This window comes from Athene noctua, chromosome Z (genome assembly GCF_965140245.1).
Source record: "Athene noctua chromosome Z, bAthNoc1.hap1.1, whole genome shotgun sequence".
Taxonomy (NCBI): domain Eukaryota; kingdom Metazoa; phylum Chordata; class Aves; order Strigiformes; family Strigidae; genus Athene; species Athene noctua.
Window position 1 is genome coordinate 17,804,889 of NC_134077.1, and position 25,577 is coordinate 17,830,465.

General features: G+C 36.1%; 1 protein-coding gene across 3 annotated transcripts in view; it reads right to left on the minus strand.

The window, feature by feature from the left end:
- The window catches only part of HCN1 (hyperpolarization activated cyclic nucleotide gated potassium channel 1), a 200,980-nt gene that overhangs the window by 75,728 nt on the left and 99,675 nt on the right, over positions 1–25,577 (minus strand). For all 3 annotated transcript variants that reach the window (XM_074932746.1, XM_074932745.1, XM_074932747.1), the window contains one exon: positions 17,275–17,436. In XM_074932746.1, the coding sequence (XP_074788847.1) occupies positions 17,275–17,436 (162 nt within the window). The remainder of the gene's footprint in view (positions 1–17,274; positions 17,437–25,577) is intronic.

Consider the following 25,577-nt stretch of genomic DNA (forward strand, 5'->3'; position numbering starts at 1 on the left):
GCATTCAAAAGGACAGTTCACATAAGAAGATACATTCTGACTCTCATAGGATAGGCTTCCCTATACGCTGCTCAGTACTGCTCTTTGTTGTGTGTATCTGTACCTAATCAGAGGTACCATAATGAATTCCTATAGCTGTATATATAAAGTTACAAAATAATAAATTAAAGCTTATTGGAAAAGTACTTTTTCTATTCTTTTGCCTCTGATTCAGCTTGCTCTGACTCGTCCTTTTATCTGGTAACTGTGCTCCCTTAACTGAACCCAGAAGACTGAAGAAAGTTTGTAATGCATGAATCCCATTTAAAATAACATTCCATTCCAAAGGATTATTTTAATAAGAATTTTTAAGGAATTTCAGCCTGCAGAGCTGTTGCAAAGCTTTTATAAAGTTTAGAGTGGAATGTTAAAAGTACTATGTCTATTTTTCCCATGTGAAATTTTAACAGTGCTAGGAAACATTCTCTTACCGTGGAATCTGATTGTATGTACTTGCAATTTTTTGAAAGCTGTCATTTTGGCTCAGGCTAGTTAATTCTCACTAAAACAACTCCTGAACACAGCCTGAGAGTTAGCAAAGGCTCACTTGAGGCCGCCTTGCCTTTGTAACTAAGAAGTCCAACTGTACAGAAGCAGGCTGTGAAGGCAATTGACTTCCAGGACAGAGAAAAGACCTGGGCATGTTTAATCTACCAGTATTAACACAGCCCCAGTGTCAATCAGGCAGTGACAAACTAAGGGATGACTACTGGTGAAAGAATTTTCAATGTACCTATGTACATACTGCTTTGTCTCATGCCCATCTGCTGGAAAATTGAGATCAGAATGTAGTGAAGCTGTCAAGTATTTTTCAAGGGTTTGTGTTTCAGTTCCTTAAAGAGCTCTCACAGGATGTGAAGTGCTTCTGCAGTGGGAACATCAGGGGCTCTAGACTTTGCCTATGAGTTGTGACTATTTTTTATACATCTGTTTGAAAACGTATTAGGTGGCATCATCTTTAGTGACAATTACTACAACTGGAGACCATTCCTTCTCCCCTCCTTAGAAATCAATTTCATTATCATAAAATAGACATTAAAAAAATAAAGTTTTTACAAATGCATATTACTAAAACTGCAGATGTTACCATGCCATTCTATGCTGAACTTTGTTCTTCAAGATCCTTTTATTGAAATGTATTAAATAACCTAAAAATCTGATACCAAATCTCTCATACCACACTCAAAGTTTGATGAAGTTCAGATCACACTGGTTTTTGACCCTGAAATAAGTGCCGTTGTTTAAAAGGGGCTATATGGAACAGATACACATGGACCATCAAAGGGAAAATACGTTGTAATCACAGTAAGTATTGTGTGATCATAATAAGTAATTTCAACAAGTCTATCTACAGGTTTTTGGTAAACATAATTTCACTAAGCAAACAATGCATCCCAGAGAGAAACACTTTCTTACGATAAAAAGGAAAGAAGAGTCAAAACAATGGCATAAGAGAATACATTAATCCTGCAAGGAAGCATTTTCAATGAGAAATAAGTTCATGAAATAGCATTGTTCAGGAGAGGTAAAAAATCAGAGTTCATTAAAGACACTGTATCTTTTTTTCTGCTCTTTTCAGTTGGTGAAAGGAGCTCAATATGATGCAAAACAGTTTACTTAACAAGCCTAAAGCATTGAATCAAACCATTTATGAAATGCTTTTATAATGCAACCACTGAGAAAAGCTTTAAATTTTCAACAGTAGCTATCTGATAGTCAAGAACAGGCAGACGATAATGTGGGCTTAATATAGCACAGTTCTGGGAGATGGCTGAAGGAGTGAAGTGACATAAACCTGACTCGTGACTCCACAGTGTACTGCTTTACTGAAAACTGTTAGGAAGAATCTCCACCATCACAGACAATATTTGCAACCAATTTAGAAAAGGGAACTCGGCAGAAGGAACTGCATCTCCCTATTACGTGAACAAGTCAGACTAGACAGCAAATTATGTGAAGCATCTGATCCCAAATAAAATGAAAATTATAATTATATGGTTTTGGTAGTGGACGTTTAGCTTTCTGAGTGCTAGCACCATTTCTTTGAATCAAAGTTATTTTGAAGCTACATAAAAACAAAGAAACAAACAACTAACTTAGCAAGTGGCAGAAAAGGCTATTATTAGGAAAAGGCTAGGCAAACAACACATAAATTGAAAGGTACATAGACATGCACAAAATAATAATATCATCATTTTTTCTCACTAAATACATCTCAAAACAGTCAAACCTTGATATTCCAAGAAATATTTTCATCCTTGCTCTATATCCATACATACTCTAGCAAATTTTTTTTTTTAAGTATTTGTGTCCTCAGGAAAACAAGTCTACATAGGTTCTGAATATGTTTTAATCTGCTTAAAAATTTATCAAGGTGAACCGATGCTACTTCCACACAGATAATCAGTGTAAGAGTTGGGACTGGGATTCAGAAGTTTCAGTGCTTTAAAAAAACAGGTTCTTTCCCTGGTAAGGTGATGCTTGTTACCACACATAGGCAAATTCAAATATTTTTCTCTTTAGACTAAAGATATAATTTTATAATGTTTTATTTTCTCTTTAAATAATGCTGTTTTTAAGGCAGAGGTTCAGTGATGGTTTTAAGCATTCTTCTTCACTTACCTGGTTTTGAAGGCAAAACTTTTGATGTTAGTTTTTCAGTTTATTTCCTAACCTGATGCCTTTGAGACTTTAGGCTACATCTGGTTAGTTTACAGTTCTTCAAGAAATTAATTTACTAAATATCTGAGCCCTCAACAGGCTGGTCTGCTTTTCTGGTAAATCACAGTCCTCCATCAGATACTATGTCCTATAAAAAGCTGTGCATTATTTCATTAGACAGTGACAGCAGGAAGCAAAGAAGTTTTGCAGCTGAAATCTTATTTTGCCTCTATGAAAAGAACAACCTTGGTGACAAAGCAAGTAGGCTGGATCTAGGTCAGAAGGTTTTCTTTTTCTGAGAATTCATCTGAGTTTTGCTGATGACCTGTTCTTAAATTCAGATGCTCTAAAACTGCAAGTGCTTACTAGAGTCTGCAAGACTTTCAAGGTAATAAAATAATATAAAGAAAAAATTATTTAGCAGCCTAAATGCCATCCACAAATGATGTCTAGGCATGTCCTGGTTTTGGCTGAGATAAAGTTAATTTTCTTAATAGTAGGTAGTATGGGGCTATGGTTTGGATTTGTGCTGGAAACAGTGTTGATAATTCAGGGATGTTTTGGTTATTGCTGGGCAGTGCTGACACAGAGCCAATGCCTTTTCTGCTCCTCACACCACTCCACCAGTGAGCAGGCTGGGGGTGCACAAGGAGTTGGGAGGGGACACAGCCAGGACAGGTGACCCCAACTGATCAAAGGCATATCCCACACCATATGATGTCATGCTCAGCATATAAAGCTGGCAGAATAAGAAGGAAGGGGGATGTTTGGAGTGATGGCATTTGTCTTCCCAAGTAACCATTACACGTGATGGCTGAGCAACTGCCTGCCAATGGGAATTGGTGAATTAATTCCTTGTTTTGCTTTTCTTGTGTGTGCAGCTTTTGATTTACTTATAAAACTGTCTTTATCTCAAGCCACGAGTTTTCTCACTTTTACACAGATTCTGATTCTCTGTCCCATCCCACCAGGGAGGAATCAGTGGCTGTGTGGGCCTTAGTTGCCATCTGGGGTTAAACCATGACAAGGCATTAAAAAAAAAAGAAGAAAAAAAGACTGACTCATGAAAAAATTAATTTTCCTCCTCTAAGAGGTAGGTAAACCTAAAACATACAAGAATGTCCGAAATTTTGGGGTATCAACTTCATACTCTGAGGAGAAGGAAGGGGAACACGCCCCTCTTTTAACTCCTTTGAGGGAGTTGACAGAGCACCTGAGTGACTTTGTAGCATTCACCTAAGAAGTGAGGAGCACACAAGTCCCAGTTCCAGCAGCTCTAAAGAGAGGGATGTCCTTGTACAACCAGGAGCCCATGCCCACTCAATAACTCTGGACCCTCTCAGCCACCCCAGTGCGGGGCGCAGTGCCAAGGCCAGCCTGCAAGGCTAGCTCAAAACCGTAACAGTATGGAAGAGTCATGACACTGTGTCACTGTGCCCACAATTCTGGTCTGGTATTAAAACACACATGAACTCAAAAAGTGATTGGACAATCTACTGGAAGAAACACACAGCAATGGCTGTTAAACACATGCATACCAGCTCTGGATCCAGAAGTCCCTCAGCTGCATATTTCTGGAAGCTTGTAGGATATGCTAAAGGAAACATCACTCTATGCTTGCTGTGGTGTGATCTTTCCTGGGCATCTGCTCCTTGACACCCTTGGAAAGGGGCCAGACAAACCGCGGGCCAGATTCACATTGGTCCCATGGTCCTGCCTGAATGAACCCTTAACAGCTGAATCATTAACCTGGATGCAGTCATACATTCATTTTGTCTTTTCTCTCCTCTGCCCACCTTCCTACCTCTCCCTCAAAACTAGAGGGACTAAATCCACTAATACATAATTCCAATTTAATGTTCAGTATTTTGTATACAGTTTCATTGCATTATTTTTACCTGATTAGTGATCATGCGAGATATAACTCTCTCTAATACATGTAGTTTTTAAACAACTAGATTTGTTGTTGATCAGAGAAACAGCAGTTCAAAGATACTAATTCCTTTTTCTAAACTATTTACCTCCAATAGGATTTTAATTATCTAAAGAAGAGGGAAAAAACATACTTTGAATTAGTGAGATATGGAAAGACCCAGTCATAAATAGGCTTCATTGTCCTATACTTCCACAGATCAGTGAATACAGAAAAGGACTATCTCATAAATTACCTACTTTTCATAGGTGCAACTTTTAACCAACTTGCCTTCTCACAGCTTCATACAAAGTATTTATGAGATACCCATTCCATCCACACAGCAATGGTAATGGCATTTAACTGTACAGAAATGCTTGGAAAGTATATGGGATACCTTCATAGCTGCAACATAAAAAGTAAAAAAAGTCTCTCACTGCAATTAAGAATTGAACTGCATGCTTTGATTAAAGGAAGATGCACAAAATTATCCTGCAGAGAAACTGTAACATGCACCTGCAGAGTATTTTAAAGAAATTCAGTTTCCTCAGTCTAGGTACTGAGGATGAAGATGCTCTGACTAAAACGGGTAAGGTTGAGGAAGATGACCAGCCCAGAGGACAAACCCTGGGGAGAGGCCAGTCATGGGAGATCTACAACTGATGTCTGAGTGGAACAGGAAGAACACTATGATATTGAGCAATGGAGGATGAACAGTAGTAACAGTGAATTGCATTTTGTGTCGTTTACCAAACTTGTCCTGGGTTTTGTTTGCAAGAATGGGTGATAAGGGAGGAAAGCATAATAAAATTTGCCATCAAGTTACTTCAGGTACTTCACTTTGATGGCTGACTTGGTAAGTGTCCCTAGGCTCCCTACACAGTCAGCAAAAATCAAACTCCTGCAGATAGTGATTCAGAGTAGAAGGTTAATGCAGGTGTACTTTGTCACCTCCAGGGGAGGGTTTCTCCACCAGCTGCAGCAGGACACCATTCAGCTAAAGCCACCTCCATTAGCTTCCTGAGCTCCCCTGCTGACCATGTCTCTGTTTTCATGGACAGACATGCCTTCCCATTTCTTCCTTGCTTCAATCCAGTGGAGAAAATAAAATTCTGAAGGACAGTCTTTTCTGGAGCTGTGTTTTTATTTTATGATCCATGGTTCTGCTCTTACACTTGAATTTGATATTCAGATCAGGACATGGTTTGCCCTTGCAAAGTCTGAGAAGAGTCAGTGGAGCTCTGTAACTGGTGCTGGAGATATGACTAGGTGAACTCAGTCCAAGTGCAGAGGCTTTGATGTAAGCATACTACAGTGAGACGGTATGGTAAACCACAGATAGGAGTAAGCAAGAGACAAAGAAAGGTACCTAATGAGAACACAGGAAGGCTTAGAATGCAAACTTTGTAACTATTCACTCATCAGATAGTTATACAGCAGAGAGCACACATTGAGAGTAAGAGGTTTTGGATTCAGGACACGTATTTGCATATCCATATATTGAAGGCATGGCATTTACTTTGCTTGAAAAAAGTTGAGAAGCATGTTAAATTGGAAACATCTTAAAGGACTCAGATTCTTATGAAAATACCATATATTTACCCCCAAAATTGTGTTATCTAACTTTCAAATGGTTGGAAACCTTTTTCAGCTAGAAGCTTCATTTTTACTGGACACCTGCTAAATGACAAAATTGATCCTAAAAATCTGATAATCCAGTGAGTATCTATGATATGTTTAGTATAATCAAAAGAATCGGGTTTTTTATTATTAGGTGGACCATTGAAACAAAGTAATCAAACCATTCACTGAAGAGAAATTGTTTGCCTTGAAACCGGTGCCCACAGCATTATGTATGGCACTGCGCATGAACAGTGATAAACAGTTACCTATTTTTATTGCAACAATGTTTTGCATCTTCCAAGTACACAGGTACAGACAAGTTTTAGCTGACTTACAAAAAAAAACAGCTTCACAATTCCCACCAGAAAGTTACACACTAAAGCTTGAAATTAGGGTTAAAATGGTCTTGAATCAAATTTAATTTCAGATCACATGGCTATTTCTGCCTTCGAAGTTTACATTAAAAATCCCATAATTATTGATAAAAACAGAAAATATATTAAAGTATTTTTCAGATCCAACCTTTAGAATAAAATCTGTGAAAAGGAACAAAATCACTCTGTGGGAAGAAGTTCATCAGAGGACAATATATCAAAGCAGATTTCATTCTTCAAAACAGCAAAATACCACGTTTTTCTACTACCTTTTGAAGTTAAATTAAGAGTCATTACTGATTAGAAACATGGGTTATATTATATTTGGGTGAATTTTTCATTGCCACTATATATATTTAGTTGTTAATTCAGATTATGCACTCAGTGTCACCACTGTAAGTGAACAATTTAAATGGGTTTTTTTCTGCTTTTAACATTATTATTCATAAGTAAATTTTGAAGAATATCTTCTAGATAGTCTGTGTACAGATGTCTGTATGTTATCTGTATGAGCAAGCAGTCAGCACTTTCATTTGTCAAGTCTGAAACACTTAAAAATCAGAAGAATAAAACCAACAAGCTTTGTTAAACCCTTCATCTTTTATTTATTTTTACACATGCCAGCTTTATGTTTCCTCAAATCATGTTGAGATGGATGAGTGCACTGGCTCATAACTTTTTTTTAAAAAAAGAGACTTCTGCTTCAGACGTTATATTTCTAATATTTGAAGTGCCTCATTCCTTCACACATTAGTGTGTGTGTGTTTTTCCTTCATAATTCAATTAAGCTGGTTTAGAATTAATATATTTTATTGATCTGCCAAACATGTTCAGTTAGGAGCAGTGCAGTTAAACCATTATTTCTGAGGACATGTGGCATTTCCTGGCTGCACCTCCTGTGAGCATTTATGTTATCCTTTCCATATACAGCTGCTTTGTAAAGGTACTGACTGCAAAAGCCTAAGGGAACCTTATCCTTGCATATTCATACAACTCAGAAATAAACTAATTACTTTTAGAGTACATTTTATGCCACTCCATTTAGGCACAGAGTATGTAGCAGAAGGAAGGTCTTCCTGCAAGACCGAGGCCGTGACAATCAATCAGTGTTAGAGAATAAAAAGAAAGTAAAGGCACATTTTATATATTCTGAATTGCACCTGTGCTTAATATACAGAGATGAGGGTAAGGGACAGACAGCCTTTAGGTAAATGGTAAGAGTTATGAGAGCTTATAGAGAGACAACTGCATCAGTCCAAAAATTCCAAAGCCGTATCTGCCATCACCTACTGGAAATGCAGCATGCCTGCCCATTGCCATTGAGTCTACCTGTCCAGGGTAAACTCTTCCATCTTCTTTTCACATAAATCTGAGTAAAATTTATATTTTGCTCCCACCGAAGGTTTTTGTCATGCATCATAAACTTCAGAAATATTCTGAACATCTGGAAAAGCTATTCAAAATAAATAGAAAACTCCTTCAAATATTCTTCTGTCAGCTTTGTTCTAGGAACATTTAACTGAGTTTAGATTTGGTGTAACTTTTCTAGTTGTATCTAAGAGAAAAATTTAAAATGTTTTTCACTATTAGAGATTAGCATCAGGATATTAGGTATTATTGCAAAGTTTTACAAATGTTTGGTGCTATGCCTTTATTCCTGACTACTACTCAGTTATTCTGTGAAACTGAACTAGCAGTCTGACTCTGCTTGAAAATACTACTTCGAAGTAGAAAGTTGTTCAAACCCAGTCATGTAAGTCCCTCACTATGTATATCAATATAGATAATCCTTTTCTGATTATATGTACTATTGACTAAGTGCTAGGCTACCCTCAAATGCAAGCTAACTTCATCCTCTTCCAAATATAAAAGATCAAATACAGTGACTACACTCTAATGTATTTTTGCCTAAAAAATAAGGAAAAGGACAAAAATCTTTTACAGAAAACCAAGAGAAATTACATTGTCTTATTTTATTACAGATTAGGGCATCTTGGATGGACTAAAATGATACATGAGATGGACTGGAAAATGTACATGAGTCATCTGTGAAGAACATGGGAACTGTTTTCTTGTCTCATTCAAATGCCAATCTCTCCAAAGAGATTGTTTCAAAGCATCTCTCTCATTGTATTAGCAGAAATGCAAAATGTAGGTAAAATTGTGTTATTGAACCAGACCTGATAGTGTACATCTCTCTCTGCTCCAATTCTATTCATATGAGATGTCATGAACCTTTTGTAATAAACACCAGCCATTCAAAACAAAGAGAAAAAAATATTAAAGTCATGTCAATAATGTTTGTACGGAAAACTGGTTTTATTTTTACACCTAAATTAAACAGAATAGTAAATTATTTACAGCATTTTAAAAAAATACTCTGCAAGTTTTTAATGCTAAAATTGCTATTCCTCCACATGAGAAAAAAACCCCAAACCACTGCATATTATTAAAAGTATATGCAGATCAGAGAAAGTCTCACCACAGGGCTTTGTTCTTTTCCTTACATTATCAATATTAATTTCTAAACAGTACATGAAACAGTCATAAGACTCCAGATAGCAGAAAGAAAACAAAATATATTTAAGAGGCATTTAATGTTTAAAGTAATTGATATAAGAAAGTGCTTGCTGCTTGCTCATACAGTACAGACATCTGTACACAGACTAGCTAGAAGATAGTTTTCAAAATCTACTCATGAATAATAATGTTAAATAAGATGCTCCATATTTCAGGTAATGTAAGATTTGTTGAACACTATTTCTTTTATAGAAAATCCTTTCCATTACTGCTATTAAATTACTTCTACCTGAATTACTTCAGCTTGAGTCTGCTCAAATGAGTGTATGTGCAGAAAGCAGGAGGAGCAGGAAAGGGGAGAGAAGGGAGAAATATTAAATAAAATTATCCTACTCTTCTATAAAAACAGGCAAAATACATGCAGCCTAAATGCAAATGAGTTGTGTACATCCCTGGCTTACATGTATAAAAAGTATGAGCACAAACAGTTCAGACATTAAGAATAATCAGTAGATCAAAACAAATGAAAGAGAACAGTAATGCCATATATTTCCTGCTTTTCTCATGTTTTGGTAATCAGAACTGGATGCAAACTGAGACTTCCAGTTCTACAGGGAATTCTCCTTGTTTGGCTTTTAGCTTCATTCTAAATTAAAGTGAAAATATGAAATATTACAATTTCCATGGAAGGAGAAGTTCAGAAATAACCAGATTTAAAAACATTGTTATGATACTGTCTTGCTTCCCTCTGGGATTCTGGGAAGCCAGATTACAGATCCTATAGATTGCTGATGTAGGTTGGAAGGACACAGGTCAATGGAAACAAAAATATCTCAAGTGTCTGATGTATAAGTGTGCCTTGGTTCAGAATTAAATGACCCAGAACAAAGTATCTTGCTTTGCTTTTTTCTAATCTGAAATATAAGCATTCTAAATGCACAATTTTAGGTAGCCAATTTTTATGACTAATTGCATCTCAACAGAGACTTCTCTCCAGATGTACTTTAGATATTGGGATGAGTCAGGTGCTGAATAGCCATGTGTAGAAAATGCAAGTTTGATAAGGCAAAACCCCTCAGTTAAAAGCAGTAAAACAAGTGCTCCTGAGAAAACCAAATTGTGATATGGCTGATAATGACCCCTTGACAATAATATGCAGCTTGTGCAAAGCCAATTATCTTTATACAGTCTTAAAGCATGCAGATCAAGATTTAGACTGTGCATACTGTGCATATTAATATAGTTTTGCAATGAAAAGGAAAATGACTTGCTGAAGAACAGATCTGTATGAATGGTATTCATCTGTATGTATCTACACCTAGATTTATTCTAGGAAACCTGCTCTGGCACTAATATTCCAAGGGTTCGGTTTTTTGATATTCCAGTTAGAGGAGAAAGGCTACCCATGGAAATCTACTTGAGAATAATAGTTCCACATTGATATCCCTGTTTAACATGCAGATACACACTTACTGTTAAATTTCTAGAGACAGAGCAAAGTAGACAGATTCAGCTCCCCCAGAACAAAGGGAATACTCTCTTCTACAACAGAGAAGCTGCAGTTGGCCATGAGGTGCTTGTAACTCCTGAATACTCATTCTAAGGCAAATGAGGGAACAAGGTTCTAAAATATGACAGATACAACTTAAGTTTCTGCTTTAGTTCATATTTTTTATTAAAGAAATGGCTTAAGGCATGCTTTATGATGTCTATTACTTCTCCCTAGAATGTCTATCAAACACAGCATTAGACTTAACCATATTATGTGCAGTGTCTTGTATTCTTTCAAGGCTTACATAAAATATTTTGTAATTTACAGTTACCAGAAATCCCTTCACAATATACTGCATTTATTTATAACATTTATGAGTTGGGTTGATTCTTGAAGAAGAAACATGGAAATTTAATTTTGACAATAAATGGGCAAGTCCCTCCTTGCATTCACATCTTGATAATTTCCTACTATCTCTTACAATAACAAAGAAGAAGTGTGAAAATAAATTAGTATCTATTAGGTACATCAATTTGCTTTTGCGTGCTTCCTCTAACTGTTTCATTATTCTTATCCCATATAAGGAAGACCTGCTATCTGAAAGAAAGGGAAGCATGAAAGGCAGTCAACTAATTCATTTAACACCTATTATCACATCAGTAACACAGTGCTACGATCACAAACACGGGTGTCCTAATTTAGATCCTTCCTCTGTAGCACTGAGCACCAATGTCTACTGAAATAACTATCACCACCAGCGTTAAATAATTATATCAATACTATAACACTGAGTTAAAGTATTTCAGTGACAGTAAAGTAAGGTATCAGGGCTTGTGACAATAGCTGAGTTCATAACGCTAAACAATTTCAAAAATTAGTGAAGTTGGACGATTATAACTGGGAATACCTTATTTGAAGGAATGTCTCCACTTTTGTCTCAGTTGTAATCCGAATATTCATGGATAACATGAATATTTTCACTAATGTTAAATTTTCAGGAAGTTTAAAATTCCCCTGTAAATGACTTTGCACCTTTATTTTTCAACTTTGAAAGTGACCTCAGTGACTATGTCAGTGCTGTGTGCAAGAGAGAGCAGTAATTGAATTCTGAACAGCTGCACATACTAGAAGGGATATTATTATTATTATTTGCTGAAGATTACCAAAATATGGGTATCTTAGTCTTAAGAATATCAGTTACATATTGTTACTGGTATTACCATATTTCCACATGGTGTTGTAAATAGAGCACTTATCTGAGTTGGACAATTCCCTTTATTTTGATCACAGTCTCCCTCTGATAGGTAATTTCAATCTTGTGTCTGTTCCTAGAAGCACTGCTGTAACTAAACAGATATACATAAATACATGACTGTAAAATATGTTACAGTAGTAGTGTACCTCATGAGATACTTAGTGCCTCTAGTAATCAGATCATTCCTGTGCGTTCCATATTTTCTAAACACCTAATTTAAGACTGTGGAATTTGATTTACAGAAGCACTTATTACTCAGCACTGCAAATGAAGTCACAGGAATCTAATGTTTTAAACATGACTACAATATCTTGCCATATAATAAAAGGTACTCAGAAACATTTGTGAAGTTCTAAACAATGATTATCACACAATGATCAAACACAGAAAAATCTCTTATGAAAATTAGCTGCCCTAATGGCCAACTATAGGGAAGAAGGTGCTGAGATGCATTATCAAAAAGGAGAAAACCCAGTGCTGAAGAACAAATCAAATCAATGCATTCCCTGAGCTCCACTGAGGAAAACAGAGATCTTACTGAAAAAACCATGTGATTGTGTAATCAAAAATGGTGTTCATTAGTAAGAAATGTTGAGAATTAAAGTTCTGCATGTTATTATTAAATAGTTTTATGCACATTATATACATATAGCATAGTTCCTAGAGCATTATAAATCCTCACCATCTCCTGTATTTCTGAATTTCCCTATCAAGTATTTATTTAAGTCATTCATTTTATAATGAGAGGAATTTTCAGGCTACAGCAGAAATTCCCCAATTATTTTCCTAGCAATGCTGATACTGTCAAAGACGAATATCTGAAATCTAACATATAATTTCCTTTGCCCCTGGCAAAATGATGTGACAATTCAAAATCCCACTTCACCAGATCTAAAACCTAAAGCCACTCAAGAGTTGCAAACAATCCAACTGCAAGGACAGTAAGGAAAAGCCAAAACAAAGAAACCAGAGTAACTCAAGGGTTCTTGCTGAGGAAACGCCAACTGACTGCCATAAGCAATGCCCACAAAAGCAAGGCCTTTCCAAAAGTTTTACAATCCACTTAGGCTTTTAAAAAACCTTTAAGTTAAATTTTATACTTCTCTAGATTTTTATCTCACTAAGGGAACAGTACACATGAAAAATCTGAAAATGCCAGGCAAATACCTTGGTTAAAGGACTATATGTTTTCCTAACCACGCAACCAATTATTGCAAATATAGACAGGAAAATATAGGTTGGGGATCTTCAGATACTGTTACTTCAAGGATTAACATGCCTTTAAGTCTTTGCCATAGGCGATACAAAAAGACAGAGCAAACTTCAAATGCAATAAAAACTAATCATCTACTGCAAGAGATGCTTTATTGTAGGCAGTCATGCTTATATGACCAGAATGGCATCAGTGGTAAAAATGTCACCTCTCATCTCTACTCGCCTAGAAACTCTGTCCCATATAAGACCCTCTGTAACTATTCATCAGTTGGGATGTACACAGCCTGGTTTTGAAATTCACTGCAGCTGAAACCGAATGCAAAATGCAGAATGTTTTGCACAGACTGACTATAGGAGGAGTTAACAGTGCTTTTCTGTTCTTGTGCCTCCTCTGGTTTCAGCCACAAGTTTTACTCCTAATTTTCTAAAGAACTATTGGCTTAAACTCTGAGGTATGATAAAGATGTTTGGTCTATGAGTCATTATTACACTAGTCTGAAGAAATGCAGATCAGAAAGCCGAGGATGAATTACACAAGGAGCTGCAGATAACAGGCTTTCTGAGCCAAGGAGAAATTAGGCAGCATCATTAGTAAAGTCTCTGAAACTTCTTCAGAAAAGACCGTTTTTAGGAATGAAACTCACAATCCTAATGTTAAAAAACCCCGTAGGAACAGCATCAGAAAGCCATATACAAAAGTAATTCACTGTTATTTTGTCTGTAATGAATTGGTTGGAACATGACAAAGTGAGTGGAAAAAACCCCAGCTGCTGCTTACTTTTATGTTGCATTTACTGTTTTTCTTATTTTATAAGAGAAGTGCATCGAGATTCTGGAAGAGCACAACATCCTGCCTGTCAGTAGTAACTCAGCATTAATAAAGTCAGTGCAATCAAATGGAAGTAAAGATACAGAAATGGGCAAGTGGGATCACATTTAGAAAAATTAAAGGAAGATGCTGGCTCTGGCTTTGCTTTCATAGCAACATGAAGGCCAATATTAGGAACTGGCCAAGAAGGCCAATCTGAGGCTACAGATACAATATGGGTTCATTAGTAGTAGCATTGAAGACAATATACCAACGTGATCTGAACAGTTTTGTTGAACTGCTTAAGCTGTAGGTTGGTGCAGTATTAACCAGTAGTGAGTTTATTCTCTTTAACAGAGAAGGCTTTTCATTTAATTTCATTTTATTTCATTTCATAGTCTACTTCATGATGCACTATGACATCTTTATCATCCTTTCAAATATGAAAACCCAACCTATTTATTTTGCTTTAATTGCATCCAGTCTCATTATTAAGAGAGGCAGCAATCAAAATGCAGCTTGGTTTCATTATCCTACTCATTTGTGACACTAAATCTAACCTATGTTATTTTTCTTAACAGTATTTTTAAAGTAAAACCATTAGCATGCCTATGGAATTTGAATACTTTCACTATCAGCTTGTACAGAAGAAACAGCCTTCAGGAGAAGGCTTTCAGAAGTTCTTGCACTCTGCAGCCTGAAGCAACTAATGTGTAAGACAGAAGGGAACTATGGGCTGGCAGAGTACAGTGGGCTCTGTCAACTGAGGACACAGCATATTATCCTCATGGCATCCTTCCTTTATCATCAGGTTATCTGCAAATGCTCTGGTTTGCAACTGACTTGCATATTGGAGAACTAAACTTTTTCTCGCTAAGCACACATTGGTTTGAACAAGTCTTCAAGCCAATGATCACCATGAATAAGTGTTAAAATTTTACATCAAAGCAAAACTGGTGTATTAGCCTGAGGTTAGCCCTTGTAACAATGTCATTTTGAGGAAAGTACATTGGAGCAAAAGTCAAAAAAAGACTGAAATTCAAATAGAAGAATTTTGCCTTTCCTAGGGCAGTTTTATTTCAGAAGTACTTGTCTCAGAAACTTGAACAAAACTCCAAATGGATGCAAATGCAAGGAGTTATCTTTACCTAATAGTCTACCACCAATCTGTGGTATTAATCTACCATTAATCTCTGACTAAAATCTGAGTAGAAGGGAATACTTTGACAGAAAGGTGCATTAGCTGGGGCAAGGGAAAGACTTCCTCTTCCTAACAATGCTGATCTTTTGCCATGGCCATCACTACCAGTTCACAGACAAAGATCTTAAGGGCAACAGAAATAGTAAGATTCTATCTGACTTTCTATCTCAACAGCATTTGAGTCCAAACCCTAGTATTAGGTGCAGTCATTTCAGTAACAAAAGTTTCAAAATTTTTATATGCTACAGTACACCAAGGAGTAAGGTACCCCTCCTTCCAAAGCTCTTGCAGTATCAGGAACACAAAGCCCTTCCAAATTCCAAAGTCAGCAGTTGGTTAGACTCCAAATACACCAGCAAAGCATATAACCATCATCACCATCATCATTATCACCCTTCTACTTCCTCTATCATTTCAGAGGACTGATATTCCATGATGGCTCAGCAAGAATCATTTCCAGAGCCTGGAAAGCAATAAGGAAGCATTTCATAACATAATGAAGAAAGAAAGGAGAAAGAAGGACAGAAGAAAGGTCTAGCTGCCTGCCACAACAGTATCCTTAAACATGTTCTTGGTACCAGGCTGGCAGTCAACAACTCTTTTTCTTGCCACAGGACTAAAAGAAATGTAATCTTGAACGTAATCTTGCTCAGTTTTCAGATCTCTCCACAATGTTCATTCAACAGCAACATATTCAGTTGCCAGACAAAAAAAAAAAAAAAAAAGTTGCAACTTTCAAAAAAGGCTCTTTCCAAGAGTTTGTGGCCAGTAAGGAGACAGTATTGTTTCCATAAAAAGACCGTGAGTATGGGCAGGCAGAAAGAAGAGTCTTCCTGAGCATGTACACAGTGTCACAGCCTTCTTAGATAAAATGTAGCTCTTCCTATGGAAGAGAGGGAACTTAATAGTTGTGTTCTTTAAAAGGTAAATACTTCAATTAAGTGTAATCCAAGGCTTTCTTTCACTTGTGAGCATGGTTTTCATCCAGATCTTTAACAAGGCAGTAGAAAATGTACCCTTTGTAAATCTGAATGGAAGATGTTACAAAGCAGAACCCAGAATGCAGCAGAATGCAAAGACATGCCAGTCAGCATTCTGGTGACCTACTTTTATTTGTAGCAATCCCATTTTTGAAGATATGTCACTATTTTTTTAGGAATGCTGCACAATGAGGTGTCAGCAAACATACTGCTTATCATTAAAGATGTTGCTTGATGACTGCAAATATTTGTCTGTATGACTGTCAATCTTAGTCAGCAAGCTCCCACTGTAATGTGCAGTATCAGATTTCTAAAGGGATGAATATCATGTTTCTACAATAGAAATATGTGTGACTGAGCAAGATGCCCAGCTATATTAAAGGTGCTGGTTTATGTATTCGAACACTATAAAAAATGGAGACACACATGTTTTCAGAGGGCCAATGAGAGTGTTGCTTGGGGCTTTTTCTTTTTGGTATAGGCACATTTCAACAACTTTTTCACTGTATTTCCCATGAAAATGTTCTGTGTATTACCTCATTATCTGACTTGATAAAAATGACTTAATTTTTCACAGCCATTGGTCTTTAAGGCAAGCAGAACATCATAAGCCTTCCTTATAAATAAGGCAAAGCCACATTCCATCCTTGAACAGTCTGTTCATCCATACAAATTGTCATAGAAGTAAATGTATTACTCTGATTTTACTTAGAAAAAAACTCATGTCGACTGTTAAGTTGGGAACAACTTGGTAAAGAGATCATGAGATGACCCAGAATTTATTTACAAAACAAACTGAGGACAACGTTAGACAAAACAAACACCAATAACAGACCTTCAGAAGCATTCTGAAACTACAGCCTAAATTGAAAGCACTGGTGAACTGAGTGTTTCCAAATTTCTTTTGGCAGCTTTCTTGAGGGTAAGAGGGTTAATAAATTAAAATGACCTTAGAACTGAAAGTATTTTCTGGCTCATTAACTGACAATGAGTCAGTATTATTTTACCAGTGATAAGGGCTACAAAACAAACTTCTAGTTCATTAGCAAGCCAGACAACAAAACCCAGAAGTAACCTTGAATAAATTGCAGGGCAATGTTTTACTAGGCATATATATTTTTACACTTAATTCTGAAGCTAACTGTTTAAAAAAATAATGTTTAGAAAGCACAATGAAAAATGAACAATACTTACAACCATACCGTTTAGGGACACCCAGCAATCTGGTGGGAAATCCTGGAGTAACGGTACTAAAAACTGTAGACAACCATCCCAGTGGCACAGCAGCAGCATCATTCCAATCAGATTAAAGATTCTCACCACAGCACTGGCCAGATCATATGTCATGTGGAAAATCTGTGGGTGAAAATTACAGGTGATGTACATGATGCAAATCAGAAACGCAAATCATTTAATTCTCATTGGGCAGGCTAATGGCAAAGAAGTATCATCCTGAACTTCTAAAAAGCTGAGATTTCTCAGTAAGGACCATTAATTTGGGAACATTAATTTGTGCAGAGAGCTCTGCTGACACACCTGACTCCTGGCTGCACACCCAGTGTTAGATAAACTGCTGAAAAAGGCGTACTTTGGATAAGAAGTCACCAAGTAAAGTGTTTTCTTAAAGCCTACAATTCCTTTCAGTTGAAGCAAGTCTCACAAATTAAAAAAAAAGCCTGGTAAAGGTAGTGAGATCATTATTTGTCTATGAACTTGGTGTCTAAATACTCACAAAGTTGTGGGAGATACAAATTCAAGGACACATTCAGAAAATATTCACCTTCACATTTCTTACCTTCTTAAAAGCACCATTATTACAATATAAGTAATTTTACGTATTTTTGGACTTTTATTTCTATACTATTAAACCAATTTGCACATAGCAGTTCACCAATCAAAATGACAAAAAAGCTGTGCATCACAGCAGTTTTCCTAAAATACTGAGAATCCTGCAGCTACTACATCTGTAGTAGCTAAGTTTATATCGAATATAATAATTTGGATTTCAATATATTCCTCCATTCTTAGACAAACAATGTTCGCATCTGAAGTGTCCTAAATCGCACATATATTCTTAAAAATAACATTAAAAAAACACATTAAAAAAGTGTCAAATCACATATTCTTAAAAACAGCGTAGACATTTTCAGGTTTGTCATGAGCAAATTTGTTGGACAGCATGAACAGCAGCAGTCAGCTGCCAAATAGTATGAAGAAAAACACTCTATTTAGTACTTTTCTACTGGTTTTAAACTACTTCCAAACTACAAATATAGGCATATTCTTTACCTATTACACAATTCAGTTAACCGAAGATAAATGTTACACTTTAATATGCATAATTATTGCTATGCAGGAGTTCCATTTAGAAGATGGAGAATGCCCAGTTGGTATTTCATGGAATTTTAAGTAGAAAATATTATTTAATTGTACAGACAGACATAGAAATCAGAGGCTCTAGTGCTGAAAACATCCCATTGCTAGAGGTATACAGGCATATTGCCACGCAACATTTTGCATTTGTAAATAAGAGAATTCACATATGAAAGAGGAAAAGTCTGTATCTTAACTTTTACATATCTAAACAAAAATCAAAGATTAAGTATCCACACTGTAAATGAGTGCAAGTGCAAATATGGAGAATGTGTTATGGTATCTTTCAGTATCATTTTCTGTCAGTGGGACTTTGTCCGTGTTTGAAAAGGATGGTGTGTGTTTTGAGTCCCAAAAAGCAAAACTGGCATAGAAGAAACATATCTCAGACACTAACTTCATGAGCAAAACATTTTTTCAGTCTAGGGCATTTTAAGAGAATATATTCCAAATCCCAGTTTGATAGACACTGGAAACAGATGCTTGTAACATGATTCAAAATGTTGTGTCTTATCCAAATACCATCTAGCTCTTGTCAAAATTGAGGAGATGGCACTGATATTTACGAGATATATAAAGGGAAACAAACAGAAAAGTGCCACCACTACACGTTTGTCTTGTTAAGAAATGTATTTATGTTATAGCTACTTCAGTAGCTATAACAGTTTCAGTAGCATGATATGAACTGAGAGAGTAGATGTGTGAATTGAAATAATTTTATTTGAAAGAACTGGAAAAAATAGCAAGGATTCCTACTATCTGGCAACACTAATATTCATTCAGGTTACACTTTATCCACATGGTTATTATACTAGCACTGCAAAGTGCAGATGAATTCCTTATCACATGAAAAGTTGCAGAAGTTTTTTTTCAGAGGAAGCAGGATTTCTCCTAGAATATTTGTCTGAAAAAGTGCAGAACATCAGATAGAAACAATACATATTTTACACAGAGATCACAACTTTCCCAGGAATCTTCTATTCCTCCAGAAAAGCAGGTTATCACACCTCTACACTAGAGCTGGACAAAAATCAAAGTTCCCACCCACACTGTTTTCATACTGCCTCAAGCTTCCTGTTAGGATTTACTGTAAGAGACCAGATTTTCAGAATAATACACTGTATTTGATAGTGGGGGTTTTTTGGGGGTTTTTTTTGTTCTTTTTTAATGGGTCACAAATATAAGCACAAATATCTTAACTTCTATACTTAGAAAGAGAACCTTTCTGAAAACATGCACTTAGGTGTCTGTGATAAACATGCAAAGATCTGGTTCTCCAAAATTCTCCAGAGTCCAAGAAACAGCACTTGCACATACCCAAGGCTCCTGAATCCTTATCCTGCCTCTGCAACTATGTGCTTAGGCACCATGACAGATTGTGCAGGTATCATGTGATCATAGCTGCATAAAAATGGTAATTCTATGGCTCTTTCCCTCTTTCCCTTGAATGGAGTCTAGTTTTGGGCCTTAATTCAGATTACAGAGATGGTCTGCAAAACTCATAGAATTACTATTTTGTGCTGGTACATTTTTAATTTCAAATTTTAAAATTACATAATTGGGTAAAGTGCACTGACCAAAAAAAAAAAAAAAAAAGTGTGGATAGATTTGCCAAGGTATTTATTTCAGCATTTCTGAAATCTTGCCTAGCTCCTATGGATGTATCACTCCCTGCCTACCTTACGAGACTGTGCTACAGCTCAGTAAGGTTTCCCAAACAAGACAGTAGAACCAGGACACATAAAGTGATATTACAAAGGGAGACTATAATTCAAACGAAATGACTGAAGCAGTGAGTTCAAACTCAAGAGCTTTGCTGAACCAAAGAGGTCTGCCATTGGGTTTGGGCTCTGCAAGGACTATTCTATCTTGTCACACTGGTATGACTGCGTAACTATTGTTTTTCTTCAAAGCCTCTTCAGCAGTAGTGTGCCTCTGCAGAAATGGTCATGTACTGGCAAGAACAGTAACATCTTTTGCTTATATCATCTAATATTTTTGTAGCTTAATCTAATAACTGTGATAACTCTGTATTAAAGAAACTAACTTCATAAGAAAAATATTAACCAAACGTTGAAAAAAACTTTTAAACATCTCTGCATATTCTCTCTCCAGCAAATAAAAGCTGAGTTGTTTTCTCCTAAAAGGAACTTACGGAAACGTGTGCTTGGTTGGAAGAAAAATTTAAACACCCAAAGCATACACTGTAAGTGAATAATAATAATATTTGTTCATGGTACTGTATTGACGTATTTACATTGCGCGGGGGGTGTGTGTGTGGGGGGGAGTGTGTGTTTTGAAACTAATAGCCGAACTACCCTGTGGACTAAATTGGCTAATAGCCAAACTACCCTGTGAAATCATATATTGCATCTTTAGTATTTTATGTTCTTCCATTCAGGAACTGATTGTGATACATTGAAACAAGAGCAGTAAGAGAAGTCATATTTTTACAGAACTTTAATTTTGTAATCACAAAGTTCAATTCCTGTATTAATGAAATATTAAAACTCTCAGGAGATGTGTGAATTGTAGTTTGTTAAGAGAGGAACTGGAGGACAGAAAGCTAATGCCACTCATTTCAGCAGATGGTGGCTTGCCCGTTAGCTGCTTCTCCAGTGGGATAGGAAGAAATATAGGAAGACTACAAATTGATTTACCTTGACTTTGCAGTACAGATGCATGGTCAAATCTCTCTGTTTGAATGGATGTCTTACCAAGATAATATTCCTAACAAAAATAATTCAAACACTTGCATACAACTAAAGTTAGGCTCCTAAACCTGTTACTTGGGTAGTTAAATATAAATAGCCTTGTTTTCATTGAACACTTACCATCCACAGATGCCATGCAAACAAGCAAGAGTGGCCACTTTATTTAGATTCCTAATTTCATACCTAAATATTGAGCTTAACCAGAAGAGCTGCAAGTCTGGGGACAACACATTTTTAAAAAATTACTAGACTGACATGAGATTACTTCAACTGAGAAAACATTAAAATTCACTTGAGAATTAATGCTTTCCATGTTTTTATTTCACATAATAGAGAAGATTTAATAGATATTTCTTCCTTTTGCTTATTAGTCAGTTTAATTTCAATTACACTGATACTTTTTATTGTTATCATGTTTGTTTGGGGGGGTTGGCTGTAATACTGTCATTTTTCATAGTTTCCATATACTTCAAAATCATGCTTAATAATAAATTTAGTTTATGAACTCAATTCTGAGAACTCATAGTTCCTTACTGTATTATTTTCATAAGCCTTTTACAATACCCTGGAAAGCTTGAATTTTTGCCTAAAGAGCTGACAATGCCTCTGACAATGGCTGACATGTAACAACAGATTAACAGTTTCTAATATTCTGGCAAAATATTGCACACAGAGAATAAGAAATTGTTGAAGAAGTCAGAGTTCACATGTTTTATCTCAGTTTTTACTCACACTTTATTAATGACTTTTTATTAATGACTTTTTATTTCTATGTGTGAAGCAAGAAGCAGACTATTGCTTCCTCACATTTATAATGGAGCGTATCTTTAAATTGGTCCTGCTAACTGATTTCTGAGCCTGAGACAGAAAAATGGTTCCAGTCTTACCAGCCCACTTGCCTAATAGCATTCTAGGGCTGTAATATTAATAGTGCACACATAGTTTAACTACACAAACACAAAATCTGTTGAACTGCTGTTGTGGAATGCACAGGTTACCTTACCTCTTCTGTCTTCTGACAATTGGGATGTAGTTCAGTTTGATTTTTAGATTCAATACATATATTTATATAAATGGTCAGAATTTAATTCTGCATTTATTTATTTATTTTTAAAGTAAGCCTTAGGACTTCGAGAAAATTTATTCAAATCTCACATCACCAAGTTGATCCAGACATCTCTTCTCCTCAAACCCTCAGAAGTACTAAAGATACCCAGTACCACAAAGCTAGCCTGAGTGTAATCTTCAAATTAGGATTTGCATCATGCTTCGGGCACTATGGAGTGACACTCATACTAGTAAGTGAGCTATGTGGAGTCTGGAATATTAAATAGCCACAGTGGGGAGACAGAAAGAGCTGCACACATGCATGAAGGCTCTGGAAAGCATGCTGAAAGCTTTACCAAGGTCAACAGTGGAACTTCAGGCTAGACTTCAGGGTAAAATAACAGTTACAAAAATGAGAAGGTATTTTTGGTGTAATGTCTAGGTCAGTCCAGAAATATCAGGTTTATCCCTCAGAGCACCAACTAGACAAAGATTATAAACTGTAGGATCCAAATTTCCTATCTGAGCTAAATGTTCACTTTTAATTTAATGGTTGTAACAAAGCTCCCCAGGATATAAAAATAATTTGTAAGGGAGAGGAGAGCACAATGCCTCTTTTTGAACATCTATCTCTCAATCTACTTCAAACAATGAAAGGCAATCGTGGCTTTTTGTTTAGCCATTTCATATTCTACAAATCGATTTCAAAAGACATTTCAAGTAAATATCACTTGGGATAGATACTATGGGTCTGACTCAGCTCCTGCCAAAGCCCATTTCTCTGGGAGTTGAAAGTTACTACATTCTACAGTGGATATTTTTGCACAAATAGATGTATACGCTCATTAACTGAAATGTCTGACTGCCTTCAGGGTAACATTTTACACTCAACTGATTTCTGATGTGTGTGCTTAATTATATGATAAATAATTCATCATTGATAATTGAGTAGTGGGGAAAGGTATATAGCACTATTTAATCTAGCTGTATTTTTGACTTTAAACTGATGACAAACACAAAGATCTGCTTCTGCTTTAGTTTGCCCTGAAGGGAAAACACCAGTGATTTAATAAACACAACAAACTATTTTTAATCAAACATATCTGGAAAAAAGAGCTGAGAATGGCCTAGTTTATGTGACCTTTTAAAACTATTATTTTTTAGATGGAGTCTATCTGACATTATTTTTATAATATGTCCCATTTATTCCAATTTAAGGCATGTACAAATGGAAGCCAGCTTCTGTGGAGCAAAAAGAACAGCACAACAACATATAAATGTGACAGTGTACTATGTCCAGGTTAAACCTGAAAGCATTAATAAAACTACTTTTCTGAAGGAATATTTAGGCAAGCCTGGGAAAGGTCACATACAATCAGCAAACAAAAGTTATTTGCTATATATAAATTCCGAAACATGTATTTTCTACTGTAAATTGGCCAATGTCATACTAATATATTATCTCTCACACAGAGAGAATGACTTCCCTGCCAAAACATGTGCTTTTATTATCAGGTTGTGATTAATGTGTGTGATCTGTCTTGACATCTAAGTAGAGCGGAGCAGTCACTTTAGTTCAATGATGAAGAAAACAAGCCAAGAATGACAAACCTCAGGATCTTGAAATAAAAAATACAGTGCTAATTTTCACTGTCTTTTTACAGAGGTGGAGGGCTCATTCATCACATACATTGATGACAGAAAGTACCTTACCAGACTAAGCTTTTATCTTCATTAGCTGAAGCAAAGTAAAAACAAATGAAAACCAGTTCACAGCTGTCAGACACAAACATGCAATACTAACAGCTTGCCTCTGTGACAAAATTTCCTGAAGCTCTTCTGCTTAAGTCATAGTACCAAACTGAGAGTGACCATATGGCAAAAAATACTTGAGCCGTACACGAGCACAGACACTGAGAGTTTTGTCGGCTTGAAGTATTGCTCTGTTTCCATTTCAGCATTATTTCAGGCATCAGCATCACCTGATCTTCAGCTCAAGCTTCAAGTATCTCAAAGTGACATCACTGAACTTAAGATGGAAACCTCTGTGAGTGGAACTGAGCTAGAAGGAACATTTCATTTATTACCTTTTATAATTATTTAAAAATATATTTTATATTTAATTATTTGTAAAGAAAGCAGCTTAAAGATACAGCTCGTCTCTAAATAGCCCAAAATATTATTTATTGTTTTTCTTACTAGCTGAGCGAGAGGAACTGTTTCTCATATTAATGTGGAGATGTACTCTGGTGGCAGTAAGAGAAAAGAAATAAGTTATTCGCCATCACTCATCTGCCCACACAAAGGCCAAGGCTGGGATTCCCACAGCATTGAAAAGGGCAGCAGAGCAAGCAGTGTGAATCCTAAAAAATATCACTGCCTACAAAACTTCAAATATAAGGGCATAAAGTCAGATACTTGACTGCATTTTTGGGAATTAGTATCAGCTTCTGAAGCCTATCTTCCCCAGTTTTAATATATGTACACAATGAATGTGAAACAAAACAATAAATACAAGACATATATTTCTAAAGAAATCTACCACAAAATGTGAAAAACTGTGAAACAATTTAGGGAGATCCTTAGGAAGTACCAAAGTCTTCACAAAAAGTGTCATATCTGATAAAATAGTTTTATGACATTATTGATCACTCAAGTCTCATAAACCCTGAACCCTATTGGTTTCCATTTTTAAAGCATAAATTTAGAGATAACCACACTCTACCCCTGGCATGCTAGGTCTTTTTCTCTGAACCACATATTTAAAAGAGAGAAACAGGGCAGTACCCCAGATGCACACCTGCCATCGAAACTGGCAGGACATGATCTGAACTCTCAGATTCCTGGATCCAACAGTGAATTTCCATAAAAATTAATAAACATAAAGCAGATACACTGCAGGAAGAATTTATAAATACATAGAAAGTAACAGCACATCCCAGGACAATATTTTTTACAATCAACATTGCACAAATGGGACGCATGTAACCAACCTCTTTCAACCTCAGTATTTTCCTAAACTTAATTCTTTTTTTTTTTTTTTTTAGGTAGTCATGTTTTAACTTCCAAACTCTGAACACAAAATTAAATCAGATACTTTCTGATAGTAGGAGAAGCACCATAAGATTGGATGTACACAGAAACTTTTAAGTTTTACAAAAATTATATCTGAAACTAGTGTTCCTGTAGAACAATTCTCTCGGTGCTTCTTCCTTTTATGAGATATGTATGTCATGACAGGCTGCAAATACTTGAAGGATGTTCTCTTGTCTCAGCCAGAACCAGAGTTGTGAAGCAAATGAAAGTGTGTGAATAAAAGGAAAATAAAATTTTCTCTTCCATAATCCTAAACCATCAAAAGAA